The sequence below is a fragment of the Pseudorca crassidens genome, chromosome 12 (assembly GCF_039906515.1).
Source record: "Pseudorca crassidens isolate mPseCra1 chromosome 12, mPseCra1.hap1, whole genome shotgun sequence".
Lineage (NCBI taxonomy): Eukaryota > Metazoa > Chordata > Mammalia > Artiodactyla > Delphinidae > Pseudorca > Pseudorca crassidens.
In genome coordinates, this window is record NC_090307.1 from 4764314 (window position 1) to 4786272 (window position 21959).

The 21959-nt window shown below is 43.0% G+C and overlaps 2 protein-coding genes across 7 annotated transcripts in view; both read right to left on the reverse strand.

Annotated features, from left to right (window-relative positions):
* The window catches only part of ZNF407 (zinc finger protein 407), a 480028-nt gene extending 467354 nt beyond the window's left edge, over positions 1-12674 (reverse strand). For both annotated transcript variants that reach the window (XM_067698828.1, XM_067698827.1), the window contains exon 1: positions 12489-12674. The gene's annotated coding sequence lies outside the window, so the exon portion shown is untranslated. The remainder of the gene's footprint in view (positions 1-12488) is intronic.
* A 3683-nt stretch (positions 12675-16357) lies between these two features.
* Positions 16358-21959, reverse strand: part of CNDP1 (carnosine dipeptidase 1) — a 33947-nt gene continuing 28345 nt past the window's right edge. For 3 of the 5 annotated variants that reach the window (XM_067698834.1, XM_067698833.1, XM_067698829.1), the window contains 2 exons: positions 19982-20129; positions 18960-19798 (listed from right to left, as the gene is read on the reverse strand). In XM_067698834.1, the coding sequence (XP_067554935.1) occupies positions 19732-19798; positions 19982-20129 (215 nt within the window). In that variant the 3' untranslated portion in view covers positions 18960-19731. Of the gene's footprint in view, positions 17632-18959; positions 19799-19981; positions 20130-21959 lie in introns of those variants that run through there. The other 2 variants (XM_067698832.1, XM_067698831.1) reach the window with 2 other exon arrangements.

Genomic DNA, 21959 nt, shown 5'->3' on the forward strand with positions numbered 1-21959 from the left:
GGGGTCTAATTTTGGTCAAACACCCAGGGACACCAAGAAATATCCCTAGGGCCATCGGACCGCCCACTAAGCTCAAGAGAGGAGGAGGGGGACCAACAACAAGCACAGCTGGCACCCCCATCTCGGCCTCCGATACCTCCTCACTAAACAGAACCCGGTTCCTCAAGGAATGGCAGGTTCTAGGCCGGGGGCAGGGTCAGTACACCATGAGCCTGAAGAATCTCATCATGTCACGAAGCGGGGAGAAATGCTTTTAGAAAATGTTGGGACAAAGACACAGCAGTCAGCTTGAAGAGGTGCCTACTGACTAAATCTGGGACAACATGAGCGCCCCAGTCGTTAGTGCCAGTAAACCATTAAAAGCAGGTATGAAGAAGTCCATACTGACGTCTGGGAGAGAGGGAGACAGACAGAGAGACTGATTAGACACACAAATGGACGGGCTGACAGGGCAAAGGTTACAGCAGAATGCTGAGGGCCAACTGGTAAATGTGGAGGGAGTGAGGGGATAGAAAATCATACTGACAGAGACTATCGGGCAAGAACTACCAATGGATGCCAGTTCTAGGGGAGCAATTTTGATGTGCAAAATGTCTGAATGGCATTAAACCATCTCCCTACGAACTGCTTATTTGCTGCAAGGGAAGAAAAAAAATTCAGTAATTATACGGTGGATAACTCAGCTACGCCTTGCCAGGGGTGATCAAATTAACATCCTCAATGAAGGCGGACATGGGATGCTTGCAGATATAACACCCTGAGGAGGACAGGACACCTGTGCATCACTGCAGCTGAGAATGCCGAACCTGCAGCTAATTAAGAGGAAACAGCACACAACACAGAGTGAGGAATGTTTTATTTGAAGACAAAAAAAAATGTGGGAGGACTGCATTCTTCACAAATGTCAATGTCATAAAAGACAAAGACAGACTATGGAAATGTTCCAGATTAAAGGAGGCTAAGGAGACGTGACAACTAAACGTGCTATGTGTTCTCAGACTGGATCCTATGGTGGCAGGAAAACGTGCCACTAAAGGCGTGCTAGGTCAGCTGACCGAAAGTACTGTGATGGTTAACTGTATGTGTGAGGCTAAGGCATGCACAGACAGCCAGTAAAATATTATTTATTTCCGCGTCCATCTGCGAGGGTGTTTCTGGAAGGGATAAGCGTTTGAATGGTAGACTGAATAAAAAATGTCCGCCCTCACCAGTGTGGGCTGGCAACACCCAATTTGTTGAGGGCATGAATAGAGCAAGACGGTGGAGAGGTGGAGGAAGGTCCAATTTGCTGTTTTCCTTGAGTTGGGACGTCCACTTTCTCCTGCCCTCAGACATCAGCATTCCCGGTTTTTGAGCCATCAAACTCAGACTGAATTATATCACCAGCTTTCCTGTTTCTCGAGCCTGCAGAAATAAGAATGTGGGACTTCTAGGCCTCCATATCCGCATTAGCCAACTCCTATAAAAAAATCTCCTCATATATATTTGTTTACATCCTGTTGATTCTCTAGGGAATCCTGACTGATACAGATTTTGATACTGAGAGTGGTTCTAGAGGAATAGGATTTTCCCTTGAATTGGAACTGAGGTTTCTGGAAATGGCTCTCTAATGTGATTAGATTTAAGGATGCTAATAACTGTTTCCAGTAGCAAAGAGAGTACTGATAACAGTCTATAGTGTGAGTAGGAAAACACTGTACCCAGAGTCCCACTAGACATAGCTGGTCTGCTAGTTTCCAGGTGACTGCAGTTACTTCTACTAGAATGTTGTGGGGAGCTCCCTGGTGGGCCAGCAGTTAGGATTTGGCAGTTTCACTGCCCTACCCCCGGGTTCAATCCCTGGTTGGGGACTGAGATCCCACAAGCCACTCAGCATGGCAATCAATCAATCAATCAATCAATAAGAATGTTATGGATTAAGCACTGAAGACACTAAAATAGTATTCATCATGTGAACAGTATTTCCCAAGTATGACAGAAATACACTACTGGCATTTAAAATAAAGTTATGTGCCACAAGTAAGGACTTTTAAATAAGTGTGTATTATTAGCATGAATATTAGGGGAAAAAAATAACATACCAACCCATGACTCCACATACATTACTTCTTACGACAAGGCTAAATTTAAAAAATAAAAAGTGAGGTAAAATACTGTGGAGTAAAATATAGCAAAAACAATGAAGGAGTAAATAAATGACTAAAGTGTGGAAAACTCTACATTCATACCTTATTTATTTACTAATTTTTTGTATAAATTCTAAGAAATCAATAAAAATAGATAAGAATTCTCAACTCGAAATCCATCTGTAAATAAGAGTGTTCTGAAAATCCCTCCCTTCCCCATGGCAGGCAACCCTTCATAGCTGGCATCACAAGTCTTCACTTATTAATTTTCACACGAGTACTGGCTACCTCAGATTATACCTTTAAGAAAACACTGCGGCCTAACAAAATGTTCTAACTCTGTAACATTACGCTTCTGCAGTCTGAGGAATAGATAAGAGAATTATATATGTGGAGAAGAAAGACTGCAGAATACTAATTTTCTACATATTCATAAACTGCCTTTCCTTCAGATGTGGGTACAGTGGCTAGAATCACCCTAACAAGAAGTTAATGCCCTAATTCCATAACTGCTATAATAAGTGGACCTGAAAAGGGCTCAAACACAAGTTCCTATCTCGCTCCTGTAAACTCCCAAGGCAGGTGTTCCAGGTCTGCAGGCAGTGGGCTCCCAGCTGATTCAGGAATCCTGGCTCTTTCCAACTTGATGCTGACTCAGAGCTTCCTCATTCTCTGCATCCAGCTAACAAAAGACGAAAGCAAGCGTGAAAGAGGCAGGGCATTTGCTTCTTTAAAAGCCTTGGCTCAAAAGTGGCACCTACCACTTCCACTAATTCCTGCTTCACTGAAAAGAAATCTGAAAAATGTCACCTAGAGTTGTGCAATCGTCCCTTGCGGAAGGGAAGAACTGATTTAGGTGGACAGCCAGCCAGCTCTGCCACACACCAATCCAAAAATTATCACACTACTTGTCATTCTACCATTAATGAAGGCTTTTAATCTTTATAAGACTTACCAAGACCTGTTTTGAGAAATGCAACTGCCCCTGGAAGAGCCTACTAAGAGCTACTACTTCCACATTTGTAAAACAAGGGAATTATACACAATGTCAGTCATTTGACAAATTTAGCTAATCATCAAAACATGAATCCCTTGGACCTACACGTGGACAGATTCCGATTAAGAAAGTCTGAGGTGGGGACCAAAGCCTGTAGTTCTAAAGAGCTCCCTGTTTGATTCCGATGAGCCAGATTTGGGATGCACTGGATAAAAGTCCCTCCTAACCTCAAAAAAAACCAACATATACTTAACGTACACCTACCAGACAGAGATGAGGTGCAGAGGAGGAGAGGGAAAAAAGGGGGAGGAAGAAAGGTGAATCAGGAAAGAGAAAAATGTACTGCACTAAACAGGGCCATCACACCAGATTCCGAACTCATTTGCCTACATAACAACTGGCCACACAACAGTATTCTGAATGTGACTTTCAGCAAACACTGTCTCAATCTACCACCCTGAAACCCTAGGGTTTTAAACACTACCCCTACAGGAAACCAGATTATGGACCCTGAAGATTCTTAATGAAAGTCATTTGATCTCATTTTCTGAAAGACTATAATTTCTACTACCACTCTGAATGATCTAAATTTTCTAGGCTATTTTTAAACGTACATTACACCTTAGGTTAAATTCTAACAGTTTTATAATTTTATGCACTCGTATAACTGTGATTCCCCATTCTTTAATAACTGATCCAATAATTATATATCAAATTTTGATCCTTAATTCACAGTAATTCACAAATGAATTGTACCCTTGGAAAGAAGTGGTTTGTTGCTTGTTCTAGGTTTAAACCACAAAGTTTCCATTATATTTAGTAACTGACAAGCAAGCTAGGCTTTGGTTACATTGGATGATGTAACCTGGTACTACTCCAACTGTGTTAAGCAATGTCTTCTCCCAAGGAGGCTTCTTACTACCTTACTTTTTATTTAAAACTATTTTGTTTTTTAATAAAAAGTAAAAAGTACAGCATATAAGAGAAAACAAAAGTATGAACATCAAACACACTGAAAAACACTAAGACTGAGATTATCTAGCTTTAGCAAAATACAGCTGAAACTAGAAGAGCTGAAGTACCTAAAACCCATTTGAAGAAGCCTACTTTCTACATTTGCACATCAGGGATCTGCGACAAGCACTATATGTGTCTGAAATGCAGACATCCTGCTATGGAAGGACTCTCACGGGCTGTCAACTTCTTGGTGAGGGGCTGGCTCTGTTAGAAAGTATGACATTACGTAATTACAAATGCTTGACAGTTCTGCTTTAGACAAATTTAGCACTACGAATATCAAACAAAAATAGTACAACTATTTGGTTCCATAGGATGTGTAACTTGACTTAGGGCTTCGATAACCATCTTTTTATTTTTCCTATACTTGCTCATTTCAAGGAGCAACTGTCACATCACGATGGCTTAAAAAGGTTTACGGCATAAGTAATGTTTATTTAAAAATAGTCCTCATAATATGGGATACAAAAGGTTGCCATTTTTAGCAACCTAAGCAAAGAAGTATGATTTCCTAAATCCTATGGCATGATACTACCACTTCCTAATAAACTGGAAGATGCAATCCTTAGAACTAACAACAAAATACAATTTCTTTTTCTGCTTTCTAGACTTGCCATTTACTAGAATAATAAAGTCACGTACACTGGTATAAAAACAAACCTAGCAAAATCAAGTAACTCGGAAAATGGGGGTGAATACATCCTTCACCAGTCCTGCTCTCTACTCCCATTCCTACTCTGACTTGGCCTTTCTTTCTGTAACACACAACACTCTGGGACACAACTCTGCTTTGTCTACGACTGTCTTCCTCCGACCTTCTCTGACAGAGTCAGAGACTTCCTCCACCTCTTCCCCCTCTGTGCCCACAGGACCTCCCCGCCTCTGTGACATGGGGCAATAGTGATCTGACACGCCCCCCCCCCCAGGTTCACTGGGTGGCTCAATCCTCAGCTAATGAGTGTAAACTCAGCACACAGTGTGCCTGCACAGTGAGCGCTCAGCAAGTGTTAACACTCCGTACCCGCGAAACCAGTCTTCTCCCTGACATCTCTACTCCGGACAGTACTGTTACATCACAGTCCAACAAGAATGTATCTTGACCACCATCACCCCCATCATTATTTTTTTCATACAAACTGAATAGTCCCTGTGTAGACAGACACTGCAAAAAGGAAAGTTTGTTTTTAAAATATTTGGTAGATATAAAAATAATTTTAATGTGTACAAAGATATTAAGCATAATATAACAAAAATCTGAGTACAGATCAGTTTAAGAAAATTAAATTCTTGTCTTTGAAGTCCCTCTTGGTGTGCCTATCACTTTCCCTCTTGTTACAGAGCTACCCATTAACTTGTATTTTGTTTATAATTTACTTATTTTCTTTACTACTTTGCCATACCTGTATTCCTAACAATATGCAATTCTGTTTTGCATGTTTCTAAACTTAAAAAAGAAAAAGGGAAAAATACTAGATGCATTCTTCTGCAAGTAGCTTTTTTTCCCTCAAGTTAATGTTCCTGATACTAATCCTTGGTGATGCATGTGACTGAAGTCCATTGGGTTTCACAACGGCACAGTACTTCATTACAGGAATATAGTACAATTTATTCATTCTCCTGTGATGGGCGTGGCTTCCAAGGTTTATCTTTTACAAACAGTGCAAGGGTGAGCATTCCTGTACATGTCTCCAGTCATTCATGGACCCGAGTTTCTCTGGGGCAGTGGTTTGCCCATTTTAGCATGCATCAAATCACCTGGAGAGTTTGCTAGAACAGAAAGCTGGCCCATCCCCAAAGTTTCTGATTCAGTAGGTCTAGGGTGGGTCCCCAAAATGTGCCTTTCTAACAACTTCCCAGGAGATGATGGGAACACAACACAGAAGCAACACTCTAGGATAAAGACATAGGAGTGGAATTACTGGGTCAAAGGGTACACGCCTCTTTACTAGTTAATTCCAAAGTTATTGTACCAATTTACACTCCCTCTTACACTCTTCCTACCCTCCTGAAGAGCAGATATTGTCAGATTTTTACACTGTTGCCAAATTAGCGTGTATGAAACTATATACCATGCTGGTCAAATCTGCAGTTCTCTAATTACTGATGAAGTTAGCATCTCTGCATTCACGTGTCCTCTTCTGTGAAATGCCTATTCAGGTCCTTTGCCCATTTGTCTATTGTTCTTATAGATTTGCAGTTGTTCACCTTTCCGGACACTAAACTTTTATCAGTAATATGTACTAAAAGATCTATTCTCACTTGTGACTTGTCTGTTCACTTTCTTGATGGTTTCTTTTAATAAACAAAAGTTGTCAATATCAAGGTTGTCAAACACATCAATCCTTTCTTTTATGGTTTGCACCTTCTATAATTTAAGAACCTTTTCCCTCTAACAGAGTAACACAACTATTGCCCTACATTGTCTTCTAAAAGTTTCATAGTTTTGCCTTCTATATATAAGCCTTTAATTGACCTGTAGCCGATTTTGGTGAATAATGTGAATTAGAAATGTATCCCACTGCTAAGAAGTTTCCTGTTTGGTAAGAGCCACAGATACAGCCAACAATAACTATACACAATAAGTGCCCCCAAGTGAAATATTGGTTAGATGTTAATCACTCTTTTGTTGAGGTTTATTCTGCTCTCTCATTGAGGAAAACAAAAAACTGGAAATTTTCAACATGAAAACTTGGAAAGTTTTAGCAAATTAGTCAGAATATGACCTCCACTCACCACACTCCAAGAAGCATCTTTAAAAATACCAAAAAAATGTTGGATTATTCTTAAAAAAAGCATTGGGGAAAGTGTGGGAAAATGTGCATTCTCAATAGTACTGGTTAGGATATAAATCTATACAACCTTTCAAGAGGGTAATTTTACAAATTATATATCAGAAACCTTAAAATGTGTATCTTCTTTGAGCTATCAGTGACGCTTTACAGAATTTACCTTAAAGAAATAACCAGACAAAATATGTGTTTAAGGATATGCACCAAGGAACTCTTTACATTAGAAAAAACTGGGAACAAACTAGTATCCAGCAGTGAGGTACCGCTTAAAGATGAAGCCGCCGTGGCACATCCATAGACTGCAATACTGTGCAGATTACAGAGCTGTACTGACAGGGGGAAATGATCACGGTATTCCGGTAGCTTATAAAAACACTTAACAAGATGCACAAACAACATTTATTTACTCATAAATATTTATTGAGTGCCTCTATGTGCTAGGTACCAAGCAAGTTACTGAGTAAACAGAAAGAGGGATCTGTCCCCTGCCTCCAAGGAGCTTACAGGCACTGGGAGGAGACAAACCAGGTTTGTATCTTCCAACTGACTCAGGCTGGGATATTAAAGGCACACGCATTTCGGAAATAGAGATAATTTATATGTGTAATATAGCCAGCAATTCCATTAGCAAGGAAAACACGTGCCCCAGCCCCATGGGCTAGCAAGTGGGTAAGCAGTGGGATACCAGGAGCAACTGCCTGGTGATGAACTCAAGTGCATCCATCTTCTAAATGCTCCAGGGAGAATTCTTAAGAAATGCAGCACAATTACGGAAAGTCGTGCACTGGAAGACACATGTGAGACAGGTCACAGAACCAAAGCAAAACAATTCAGACAAACAGCTTCCACTGTTGCCAATTCAAGACGAATACTGCCCGAGATCAAGTACAAGTTCTTGAGCAAATAATTGTTCTTCCAGCAGTGAAACCTCTACCCTTCCCAGCTATGTTTGAGTCTAACAAATAGTACTGAAGCCTCCCAAGATAAGAAGTATTCCACAGTTAGGGTCAGGTTCAAAGGATTCTGACATTAGATGTTCACTTATTTTAAACTTTTGCACCAAAATCAGGCAAATTAGGAGGGTCATTAATTACAAAGAGAAAATGTTTAATCTTAGAGCACAGAAATATGTCAGACATCACCTCAACCAAGAGGTCAAAGTTAACATTCACCACTGATAAAATATATCTACATCACGTGCATTCCAATGCGATGCACTGAGGACAAACTTCACCGCTGTGGTATTCTTGCCAAAAATGCCTAACCCTCAATTTAATCCTGAAAGAACATGACACAAATTCAAACCCACTAACATTCTACAAAATAACTGACCAGTACTCCTCAGAAGTATCAAGGTCATGGAATATAAACCTAAAAGGAACTGTCACAGATTGGAAGAGACTACAGAGGCATGATAACTAAATGCAATGTGGGATACTGGATTGGATGCTGAACCAGAAAAAGCACAGCAGTGGTGAAACTCAAATCAAGTCTTTAGATTAATTGTATCAACTGCCCGGTTTTGGTAACTGCACTACAGTTACATAATGTGTTAACAAAGAGATCTGGTTAGAAGATATATAGAACTATCTGGACTATTTTTGAAATTTTTTTGTAATTCCAAAATTATTTCAAAGTAAAAAGTTTTTAAAAATCATTTAAGATGCAAGATAAAAAGGTATGGTGATCGCTCATTAACTCTAACATAAAAATATGCTAGCTACCTCCTCCAATAACTATGCTTAAAAAAAATTCCAATAATTGCAACTAAGGTATAAACTGGAATAAATGACAATTATTCAATAAATGCCCAAGACTGGGATCATCTAGAGAGCAGAGTAACTTTCCAGGTAAATGACCTACCTTACTTTCCCCCTTACTCTTTTTTAATTCAACTTACATTTCTTCAATATCTATTACAGGCATACAATCTGTGCTTGGGCCCGATAAGATTTTGATATGTAAGAAAAGAACATTTTAGTACACAAAACAACACAGAAAAGCATAGAAAAACAAAGATGGAAGTAACTTTTTACTCCCATACAACCTAGCAATCAACCTGGACACGCTTTTCAGTGTGAATGTTGGTAAGACTGAGGGCTCTCACAGCTCATGTGTAGCCCCTTCAATAGTAAGTGGCTCTGACCACTAGAATCGTCTCCAAAAATTACCCTTGAATATGCCAAAATGACGCTGAGAAATACTCCATTTCCAGTCCTTTTTTATTTTTCATCTAATCATATGTTGTTTATGCATTACTGTTTGTGATACAAAATTTAAAAACTTGATTCTCTGAGTACCAGGGAAAAGGTTAGGCGGGTAAAACCTGCAAAGGTTTACTTACTCTCCTCTTATGAGAGATCAAAGGCAACATCACGTGAGGCCAGGGTTCCCGAAGTGTGGCCTCAGAGCCAGCAGCTTCAACATCACCCAGGCACCTGTCAGGAGTGCAAATTCCCAGTCCCAGCGCAGGCCTGCTGAATCAGAGCCCCTGGGTGATGCCCAGCATCTGTGTTTTCACAAGGCCCCCAGGTGGCTCTGATGCACCTTAAATTTGAGAACTATTGATGCTTCAAAGAGTAGAAAGCCTAGCCTATAAATCAGGGGGCCTGATTCTAATCCTTGTTCTGCCACTAATTTCTGAGACATGTTTGTCACTTAGCTTCTGGGGGGCTCAGCCCTCTCATCAGACAATGAGAGAATGAAAATAGATCACTGCCACAGTCCTTATGCCCTCTAAAATGGGACAACTCTATGAGGCCTAAAAGTGAAAAGAGAATCACAGCGATTTCTCTTTCATCAAAATGAAACAATTAAAATTTCTCCCTTTCATCAACTGGTCTCTGAATCATATTTCTTATTAACTGCGTTAACTTTGCTTTAGTGAAAGCCATATAAACTCTAATTTTACAGTTTCCTATTTAGTTCTGTATCAAGTCTATTTTGGAGGAGTTCCACATAATAACAAAACTTCCAAGAAACCTACGCTACAGACTGAATTATAATTCCCGCCCCCAGCCCCCATCCCAAATTCGTACGGTGAAGCCCTACTCCCCAGTGTGACAGTATTTAGAGACAGGGCCTCTGGAAGGTAGGTTTACCTGAGGTCATGAGGGTGAGGCCCCCAAGATGGGATCAGTGTCTTTACAAGAGGAAGAGAGACCAGAGTTCTCTCGCTCTCTGCCACGTGACAACAGAGCAAGAAGGTGGCTATCCGCAAGCCAGGAAGATTCCCTCAGCAGGAATCGGCACCTTGATCTTGGACTTCTCAACCTCCAGAACTGTGATAAATAAATGTTTGTTGTTTCAGCTACCCAGGCTATGGTATTTTGTTATAGCAGCAAGAGCTAAGACACTCAAATGTCCCCTCTGGTGTGGGGATCTAACACGCCAAGTTACAGTGCAGAACTGTGCTCCATGACCTCTCATAATGACTGTGATCGAACCACAGGAAGTATTTACAAGCAAGAAAATCAAAGAATTTAAAAATGTATAGATCTAGATATTTCCATTACTACACAGCTTTCATTTATCCTCCTGTTCATGGATTTATAAACTGGGATGCTTCTCGCAACCTGTATTACCTGTGAAACAAATCTCTTCTTAGAGGGGCTGGGAGAGAGGGAGGTGAATCAAATAGAAGAGTCTGTTTTATAGAAGAGAGTTCTCCTCTAATAAAACAAACCTAATTAGAATGAATGTTGGGGAAAATGTCCCATCAATCAAGTGAATAGCCATTAACCCTTAAGATCTCCACTCAAATATATCCTGAAAGCTCTCACCACTCCTGCCCCAGCAGTGATCATTTCCTCTGTGCTCCCATATCTCCATTTCAGCACTTGGCAAAAGGCATTACATTTGTTTACGTATCTGTCTCCTCCAACGGACCTTGAAATCTTCTAGGGCAATATGTTACTCTCTCCTGCACTAAAATGGTGTCTGGCATGAAGCAGGAACCAGTGATTATTAAGTGGAGCCACTTTGCTTTGTTAAACACCAGTGGAACTCTGTCCTATCTTGCAGCTTTCGTGTAAATCTGAAATTATTCCAAGATAACAGGTTTTTTTTAAAAAAGGCACCAATAGCAACTGCGCTATCAGCAATCACCACAACTGTCTTACACATCGTGTAAGAAGACATGAGCTACTACAGAGCCTTGCCTTAGCGGGTTTTGTTTGTTTCTTCGTTGCAGCACTAGGGATCATTCGTTGCAGCATGCCCGCTTCTTAGTTGCAGCTTGCCAGCTTCTTAGTTGCGGCATGCATGCGGTATCTAGTTCCCGGACCAGGGATCGAACCCGGGGTCCCCTGCGTTGGGAGCACAGAGTCTTACCCACTGGACCACCAGGGAAGTCCCCGCCTTGGTGTTTTCCAGACGTGACACTAGGAGTTAGTAATTTCACATGTAGCAAACTTGAAGAAGAATGAAAAACATTTCAGATTTGAATCCGGACGTTAACTTTGGTCAAGTTATTTAATCTTGGTCTCAGTTGGTGGAAAGGGGTTAATTCCTGCTCTACAAACTGCTGTGCTAAATAAAGTATACAGCGTATATATCAAATGAGCTCTCCTAATGATGTTCTAGTCAATAGATAATCAGCGTCCTTCCCTGCACGGTGTTCCAGCTGGACTAACACCTCGCCGCAGAACAGGTGCACACCGTAATTAGTTCCACGGGCACGAGCTGTAACGTTATACCTCAGTCACCATTAGGGTTATGGTTACCTATAAAATAAATCCTACTCGTGTGTCCCTAGATGCCAACCCTGCCAAGATATCCCACTCCAGAATTCCCCCTTGAAAATAAACGAGCTATTCCCACCTCGACGCAGCCGACAGGGGTCAGCCGCTCCTGCCACCCGCCTCCACCAGACTGGTCCCCAGAAAGCGGACAAGCACACACAGTACGTGCCCGCTAGCTGGGAAGAGGGGTACCCGCTGCTGCAAAAAGTGGTGTGCGGCAGCCTGGGGTCTCCGTCCAGGGCAGAGCGGCTGAACCCGAGCGGCTAGGACCCTCCCTTCCAGTCGTGCCGCTCTCGGGCACCAGCGCTCCTGACCGCTGCCTGGCCGGCGTCCTAAACGGAAGCCGACGCTGGTGGCAGCGGCGCGGCTCCGGGAGACCGGGAGGGGGCGGGCAGCCGGAGGAAACCGACACGCGGCAGCTCGGCGTGTGCGTTTCACTCGGGGGAAGCCCGGCGGTGAGAAGCGCCCGACCGCGGGCAGGGGCGCGCGGAATCGCCGCCTCCGCCCTGACAGCCAGGCCCGGGTGAGTCGGGCCTCGGGGCGAGCAGCGGCTGGCGGCGTGGAGCCCGGGCTTCCGCAAGGCCGCGCGGGCGGCGGGCGTGTGTCGGGTGAGTCTGGGCGGCGTCGGGAGGGACCGGCGAGCGGGGAGGGGCGGAGGCGGGGGGAAGGGGGGAGGAGGAAGAGCGAAGGGCCCTGGCGGGGCTCCCGGCGCCCAGCCGCCCGGGCCCGGGCCCTCAAGCCACCGCCCCCAGGCCCCACGCTGACGCTGGACGGTCCCCGCCTCCAAACCCCCCGCCCCGGCCAGAGAATAACTTACCTGTTTCCCGACGGAACCGCTCCTGCTCGCCCCTCTGACTGACTCCTCCGGCTCACCGTCTTCCCTTTGGGAGGAAGGGGCGGGACTTCCTTTCTCTCCACTGAGCGACTTCCGGCGGTCTTCAGGCCGACTCTTTCGTGGACTGCGCACCGGACACCATGACCAAAAACCAGGATCCTGGAACTGGATTAGTAAAACCCACGTCGAGTTCCCTTTTTCTGTCCCGACTGACCGGGGCACCTATGTGCCTCTTGTTTTTTTTTTTGTCTGTCAGCTCTCGCCGGAAGTTGCTAGGAGATGGGACCGGAAGTTCCGCCCCTCCGCAAGAGAGGAAAACGGAAAGCCAAAGAAGACAGTCTAAAGAAGGGGAGATGCGTCCGGCTGGAAGTGTCTGAGCCGGAGGGCCAAGTGGGGTTTGGGGAGAGTCCCCAAGCGGATTTCTCTGGACATTCTTCCCTTCCGTGTCCCATGTCTCCTCACCCCACCCCGTCCCCCGCCCGCCCGCCGTAGAGGACCCCTGAGGGCGGCGCGTGAGCGCAGAGGGCGGCGCGGGGCGAGCGGCCGCTGCCCTGGGCCTTCCGGGCCCCGAACGGTGCCCGGCGCTTCTAGGCGGCCGTCTACGGGGACACGGTTTCTCTTGCTGGGCCAGGCGCGTGCGCAACCCTAGATGTTGAAGACAGTCTGTCGGTGGACTCCAAGAAAGGATCCTCGGAGTCACGGGCCGCAGGGAGCCACGAGCCGAGTTCCGATACTAAAGGGGAGGCAGAGCACCGAGTGTGGTGGCCGGCCAGTTGGGCAATAAAAGCCGAAAACGCCCTAGGTGTTTAAAAAGCCCCCGCTGGACCGTTTTTATTAACGGTAGTGACGCAGCGCAAGAATTGTTAGGAAGAAAGTAAGGCACGACCGAAGCGTGGTCGTCCCCGCCGCCGCCTGCCCCTCTTGCGGGAGCATCCGCGGACCTGAAGCTTACAGCCCTTCCCCGGAAACTCCAGATCCAGGAAGGAAGACCGCGGCTTGCAAAGTGCTCTGACGGACACCTATATAGAGATGAGAGGCGACATCCCACTTGCGATCAGCTTGAGACACCGCTTGCTCAGCATTTTTGACTTTATCTTGTAGGTATAGGGAAAGCTCTTAAATAATTGGATTTGTAAAATTTTAGGTAAACGGAGTTTTTAAAGGATGGCCCTGTAATAATGGTGGTAGGCTTTCTAAACCAAACCCATCTCTCAAGGCCAGTTCCAGCTCAACGCTTATTTAAGTCAGAATATTCAGGTGATAATAACGTTTTAAATACTGGTTTACAGAGTACTTTTCATAGACATTATCTGGTCGAATTTTTACTGTAATCCACATGAATTCTCATGTCCGTCACCCACAACAGGAAGTTGTAATTTAGAAGAGTTAAATAACTTCCAAGATCACACAGCTAGTAAAGGTGGAACTCACTTTTCAAACTCCAGAGTCAGCCTTTTCCAGTCCACCTTGCATCTTTTAATGAATAGCTAGTTCAAGAGTGTTAGTCTTGGATGAGAAGGTGATGAATTTCTCAACACTTAAGAGTAGCTAGCACTGTTTTCCATGTTGAAGAGGCATTCTGTTGATTTGTAGGAGATTGACCTTGCTACCTTTCTTACCCTGGGAACTGAGTTAACATTTCATCTTCCTTCTTTGAGCAGCGAGTTTATTTTTCTTCTGAGTTTGTTTTTCAGTTCCCCATCATGCAGTATTTTACTGAGACAGGACCTTTGCATCATACCTTAAGGAAGTCAACCTTAAGGACAGTGACCTTAAGGAAATCAACCTGACTTCCTCGTGTATAAAATTAGTCATTTAGAGTAAAGTTCTGGTCTTTCGTCATTCTGTTAATAGAAGAGGCTCTAAAATTTCTAAGCCACAGTAATAGTGTCTAATACTGTTACTCTCATTAAAACATTTAAAAGACTGTTCCATTAGATAATACAGCGGTGATAGCTGTGGTTTATTAAGCACCTACGTGTCATGCAATGCGCAAGAGAATCCAAGAATATAGGAAAAATTTGTTTTTCTGTGTCTTATTAGGAAAATTTATATATAATATATATATCCTTTATATATATACATATAATATATATGTATATATATAATAAAGCTCCTTTGGAGCTTCTTTAAGACATGTTTGCCAAAGATGATGTCTTTCCATTACCTCTGGCCTCCATTTTTTCCTGATGAGCAGAGGTCATTCAGATGTTTTTCTCCCTTTTATGTTTCCCTGTATGTAATTTGTCATTTTTCTCAGGCTACCTGCAAAATTTTCTCTGTATTTTTGGCTTTCAGCAATCTGATTGTGATGTACCTAGGCATGATTTTCTTCATATTTATACTATTTGGGGTTTTCTGAACTTTGAACACCTGTAAATTTATGTATTTCACCAAGTTTGGAAAATTTGGGACCATTATTTCTCCAAATACTGTTACTTTTCACCATTCTCTCTTTTTCTTTTGAATTTCAATTAAATATATATTACACCTCTTGATATACATAACTCACTGAGGCTCTGCCCTTTTTTGTTTTGGTTTCATTCTTTTCTTTCTCTCAGACCTTCAGATTGGATTTTTATTGATCTATTCTGATTCTTTCTTCTGTCATCTCCAATCATCTGTTAAAAGCAGCTAGTGATTCTTTTTTGTTCTTAATTCAGATATTGTATCTTTTAGTTCTAAATTTCTATTTTGTTCTGTCTTACCGTTTCTGTTTCTCTGCTGAGATTCCCTGTTGGTTCATTTACTAAAGGCATGTTTTCCACTGTGTCTTTGAGCAAAGTTATAATAGCTGCTTTGACATATTTGTCTGCTAATCCCAGCGTATGAATCATCTTGGGGTTAATCTTCATTAATTTGCTCTTTTCTCTTGATTGTGAGTCATGTTTCCCTTTTTCCTAAATGCCCAGTAATTCTGGTTGTATCCTAGGTATTTGAGTAATATAACGTAGAGACTCTGAATTCACTTCTATTCTTCTGGAGAGGTTGGTTGTTGTCGTTACTGTTTTAACAGGCAGTCGTTCTGGCTGTACTGCTACTCCTTAACTTTGTCTCTCCTGTCATGGTAGCAGCTGAAGTCACATTCAGTCCCCTCAGCCTTAGCCAAGAGGCTTTCGTCCGCCTCACACAGGCATGGTTCAGAGGTCATCCAGAGACCTAGGCAGGGCGTGCAGAATGCACTGCTTCCCCTCTGTGACTGTCCTTTCCTGAACCTCTTCCCCTCACTCTGTAGGAGCCCTAAAGTCTGCCTTCCAGTTTTTCAAGTGGGGTTTTAAATAAAATTTAGATAGCTGCCTTTATTTGACTATAATTATTTAAAATTTGAAAGGAAGCATTGGTCATTTTTGGTGACTAACCATTCTTGATGACTCATTTACTTTAACAGTGTCATTTAAAGTTCTAATTTCCTTTAAGTTAACATTTTCTGCCACTACACTCACATGCCTACCTACAGTAACAATGAGAGTAGGCTAGGAACACTTAACCACCCACGCTAGAATTTTAAATCTAAGTTCTCTTTGAATGCTGTTTTGGTGAATTTCAATGTGGGAGGTGAGATGATGTAAAACTTCATATTTTCTATTATAGTCAAAGGCATAATTTCTCTGACATCTTTTTTCATTCTCAATAAGAAATTACACTAGAATAATTTTTTAAATAAAATTTTTCCACATAGTGACAGTTTTTTTTCTCTTCAATCTACCTAGTCAAAGAAAGCTCAGAAGCATTTATTTACTTATCATAACTGTTAAGAAATTGTAGTCATTAATCCGTTCTCTTCCACATCATGCTGGAAAGAAAAAACACTTTGCTTCAGAAAATCTGTATTTCTGGCTTTATTTCATCGACTGATTGAGCCTTTGGACAGCTGAACAAAGAACACCCCCAAGCCAGCCTCGGCCTCCCAGAGCTTGCTTCCCAAAGAGGAAAGCTGTTTTGATATAGTAAAGAGGGAGATCATCTTTCTTACCAGTTAAGTGGCCTGCGATATAGAATGCAGATGTTAAAGAGCTGTTCAGTGGAAGAACAGAAATGATATGTGCAGGTATTAGGCCTGGGTTTAAGTTTGCTGCTTGTCATGAACGGCAGTGGTATTACAGATAGATAATAGAATTATGCTAGATTTAACCACAGGTACATTACCACTGAAACAAATATTTTATTTCATCTTACATAAGTCCGCAACTCATTATTTAACTGTTTATCTACTACATGTTCAGTTAGTATTCAAACTTGAATTGAAACATAAAATTTAAAAATAATAGCTAGATGGCATTGAATACATATAACACTAGATATTTAGTATAGTATTTAAAAATCATTTGGACCTATCATAAAATGGTATTTGTTTGGGGGCTTGTTGTGTTTTTTTTGGTTGTTTTTTATTTTTTTTGTGGTACGTGGGCCTCTCACTGTTGTGGCCCCTCCCGTCGCGGAGCGCAGGCTCCGGACGCGGACGCGCAGGCTCAGCTGCCGTGGCTCACGGGCCCAGCCACTCCGCGGCACATGGGATCTTCCCGGACCGGGGCACGAACCCGTGTCCCCTGCATCGGCAGGCAGGCTCTCAACCACTGCGCCACCAGGGAAGTCCGGGGCTTGTTTTTTTTAAGTGAGAGTTACTTATCAGAAGTGAGAAGCCAAATACAACTGTATTATTCGTGAGCTTCCTTCTTACTCTGCGTCTAAGAAACAGCACATATTATGGGCCAGGCACTGTGCTCAGCACAGCCTCTCCTCAGCTCAGCGGGCTGTCACCCTGCACGAACCGCAGATGGTATTACCCAGTCTTCTGACCACTCAAGAGAAAGCATTTGGGTGAGGTCTGCTGATTTTGAGATGCTGGCATCCAATTCAGAAGTGCTTAGAACAACGTGAAGGCCACGTGAAACGCACTGAAGGCAGCCGTATGGGGCTCACGGCTGCTGGCTTGTGGCCCCTGCGCAGACAAGTGCTGCCTGGGCGGATACACGGGCGCTGTTATCAGTCGATGGCACCTCAGCATGACTTGTCTCATGTGCTTTTTCCCAGTGCTAGCTGCTCCCAAGACGGTTTCAGCTAGGAACGATGTGAGGCAAAGAGCATAAAGATAGAAGTCCAGGCCAGGGAAAGCCCAAAAATGCAGCTGCGGAACCAAGAGGAGGATTTTAGCATGCAATATTGAGCACCTACTGTGTGCAGCGCACTTCACTGGACCCCTGAAGTACAGAGATGAGTTGGAAATGGAAGACAGAGATTGGAGATAGAGAATATTTAAAAATTTTACCTGGCCTGGCCAGTAAGCGGGTAGATTTCTATCACCCGTATGTGTGTAACTGCCCTGAAAATACTTTCCTTCTGACTCCAGATCACAGCAGAACCCAGGTAGGCACCTGGCTTGGAGCCGGGTAGAAAACCCAGATGGACCTGGGAGAGCTGGGGACACTCATCGTGACCCCTAGAGGCAGAAAACTATGGCTCTGCACCCAGACATTCCAAGGTTGGGATCTCCTAGACTCTGACCTCAGCCTTTGTCCTGCCTTTCTTGCCCGGTGGTAGCTGAATAATTAACCAGACGTTGCAAGTCTCAGAGATTCAGCAGGAACGTAGATCAGTGAATGAGTAATCTTACAATTTACATGCTTGGTAAAACAAACTGATGTTACATTGCTCAGAAGTGGTTACAATACATTTTAACCAGCCTTGTTAATTGATTAATATGAACACCCTTTTAAAAATATAAATGGGGATCATAAACTTCTTGTATATTTAGTTCTTGAGAAGTCTGCCAAATACACCAGTTAGGTCCCACAAAATCCAAAATGTCAAAAGGTTCTATGTAATCTGGCAAGCACAAACCAAGCTTAATAGCAAAAAAATATCAAATTCCTGCCCATACTCAACAGACAGCATTTAAATGTTCTCCAGCATCAGAGGAAAAGTGGCTAAAGCCTCAGCTGGGTCCCATTTCTGTGACGCAGTTCAGGACAAGCCGAATTACTGGCCCTCTGGTCCAGCCATTTTAGATGAGGTGCAGCAAGTTTTAAAACTGACATTTCAAGAACCCATGAAGCAATGGAATGTGTTATGCTTGTTTTTTTATTTAGAATCATGAGAAACATTTTTAACAAACCTTTAAATTCTTCTCCATTAATGTGATTTAAATAATTTATAGAGATTAAATCTGTTTGTTTAAATATACTCAACTGTAGAAAAATTGCATTTTTTGTTTGTTTACACTGTCAAATCCAATCAAGCCAAACAAGATGGTTAACTAAAATGATTAATGAACCCAGCATTAGCTGACGGCTTTAAATTTAGAATGTGTTACTGATGTCAGGGTTGATTAGCTCTCTATCTAAAACCGATGCTATTAAAAGCTTTGAGCAATTTATTAGATGTAGTCACTGAGTACAGTTCCCGCAGGGTGAGAGAAATTCTATCAGGATTAATTCTGCTGTGGCGCATTGACAGGTGCGCAGATGTTGAAGAGAGCAAGGAGGCCTTCACTGACGGGGCAGGAAGAAAGAAGAGGCTGCAGGAGGGGCAGTCGGCTGGCATCAATTGCAGCAAAGGTAAAGAGGCTTGGAACTTAGAAAGTATTCATTTTTGCACAAGGAATCCCAGATGGCGTAAGCATATGAATATTGATCATTTCCATTTCAGCACTTTCGAAGAAGCAGGAAAAATAAATGAAGGGGAAGCAAGAGGTTAATGCGGTATCATGCTTTAGTAACTCCTCTAAAAATGAGCCCACAGGGAAATTACAGTAGGCAGTGCTGGAGACCAACATGTTTGTCAGTAAGATAAAGGGCGCAAGTGGTAAAAGCAGGGGTGATGTAGGACGGACAGTCACCGGATGGGGTGACTGTGTGTCAAGCATTTAGAGGCCTAGAACGCAAACTGCAGTGATTACACCAATCAAATTGCAAGCGGAGAATCTCATCAGAGACTTGTCCTCATCCTGAAGGGTACCGTGAGTCCAGGCCTGGGGCAGCCGCAGCAGGACTCAGGGAAGTCAGGTTGTTGAAGGTGGCTGTGGCTTTAGAAAGGTGTGCACGGTGACACAAAACCACGTCCGATGTCTGCGCCTTGGAAATATTTTATTACTGGTCCAGATGTCCAAGGGAAAACATTATTTTGGGGACCAAATTCCTCTGAATAGTGAGATTTTGTTCCTGCCCAGGGTTGTGTGAAAGGGGATCTGTCAGTAGGTCAGGCCTGGGCTGGAAGGTTCCTACCATGATTAATGCAGCTTAGCCATCTCTAGGAAAAAGGCAGCAAATAATTTGGATCCCTCTATGTAATTCCACCTAACAAAAGAAATAGAGACACTGTTATTCCCATTCAGATGACAGAGGGAAAGTAGTCTACAGTTTAAACAGGAAGACTTGATGACAGAAATTGCATCTGAAGTATGCAGCCTGTGTGGAGGTTATGGGTGTGAGGACCCAGGCTTGTGCAGTGAGGGGTGAGCGCCTACAGGACGCACTAACCTGTTGATCTTCTCCTTCTGGGAGTGCTCCCCGTCATCCACAGCGCCCAGCGGGAGCATCATCACACTCTTCTGGATGGTGTCCTGGAATATTCTGGCAATGGGTATGGTTGATCCATCTCGGATCATGTCTGGCTCTGTCCCAAACACTGAATGAAGCACAGGAAAAGAAGGCATTTGAATAAAATAATGACAAGACTACCCCCAGTAATCTCCTCAAATGTAGTGTTTGCTTTGTCTTTTTCTTCTTCTTTGTTTTAATCATTAAATTTGATACTTGGGTTCGGTAAGCTTCTTGATTTCACATAATTTATGTTCTAAAATCATCAACAGAGTCAAGAAGAAAACTGTGGTTGCCTTCTTTACAATTATCTACTTTTAAACTTTTTTTATTTATTTTGGTCATGCAGCATGCGGGATCTTAGTTCCCCAACCAGGGATCAAACCTGGGGCCCCTGCAGTGGAAGTACAGAGTCTTAACCACTGGACCGCCAGGGAAGTACAATTATCTACTTTTTAAAAATATTTTTAAATTTGTATTTTGGACTAATTTTATACTTACAGAAAAGTTGCAGAAACAGTACAGAGTTCCCATATATCCTTTTACTTTCCCTAATGTTAACATATAACTATTGTACAATTATCAAGAATAGGAAATTAACATTGGAATAATATTATTAAGTAGACTCAGACCTGATTGGAATTTTACCACTTTTCCCCTTTTTGTATACCAGGATTGAATCCAGAATCCCACACTGCATTTTGTCATTGCTTCTGAGTCTCTTCTAGTCTGTGACAGGTTCTCAGCCTCTCTTTGACTTTCATGAACTTGACCCTCTTGTAGAGTACTGATCAGTTGTTTTGTAAAATGTCCCTCAGTTTAGGTTTGTCTGATGCTTTCTCCTGATTGGAAGAAGTCATGCATTTTTGGCAGGAGCGGCACAAGATGGTATGCCCACTTCTATGGCTGGTGCATGAATTAAATATTGGGAAGGTGGGACTTCTTTGTTTTTTTGTTTGTAACCAATATACAAATAAATAGCTGTACTCGACCATCACCTGAATGTCTCAGCGTTTGTGCTCAACTTTCAAGGTATCCCAGGAAATAGTTTTAACGGATATCCTAGGGTCTGGAAAGAGATGAGTTCAAACCTTGTAGGCTAGAGGACAAGTTGCTGGTGACAGAGCAGGAGTGAAAAATGAAACAGTTGCAAGAGAGAGCGTGCCCGACCTTCTTTACCCACAGAGCAAGGTGCGAATGTGAATAAAGATGATGGACTTTGTTAGCAGAACTGGTCCAGCACACAAACAGGCCCAAAGGTGCCCATGCCTTCCTGCAAGAGTACGTCAGGCCTTGACATTTCGACCACACGCCTCTCTTCAGGGGCATGACATTTATCTTCCTAACCCTTCTTCCTCTTTTCTTCACTCCAAAATTGGCAAAATGCTGCTACAATTGGGACAGTAGGAATGATTATGCAGAGAAGCACGGCTCTAGGTCTTGGACTTGTCCTGTGATTGTTAATGTCTGTGTCCCTGTAGTGATAATCCTGACAGACAGTGAGGGCTCCAAGGAGGTCTGGACCCCCAGTTCCAGCTCCAGCATCTCTGGGGGTGTGGCCCAAGGCCCAACTGTAATATAGTGCATCGTCTATATAAACACTTGCCAGTGTCTTCCCACCTAACGTTTGGAGAGACCCCAAAACTCCCCCTGCTTTTAGGAGAGCCCCCCACTTTGCAAATGTTGGCAGTGTCCCATTCCTGCTGCAGAAAAGACTGGCTGTTCCTCCTCCCCAGGCAGCCAGAAGCCCAGGCCTGTGTCCCTGCTCACCAATCATGTATCCTGTTCAGGACTTTGAAATACACGAAGTCAAAACAGGCACCGCTGAGGAAATTACAAATAAAGCTATTCCCTACCTCTGGAGAAGCAGAATGGCATTGTAAAAAAGACCGCTGGTTTTAGAGGCGGATAGGCTGGA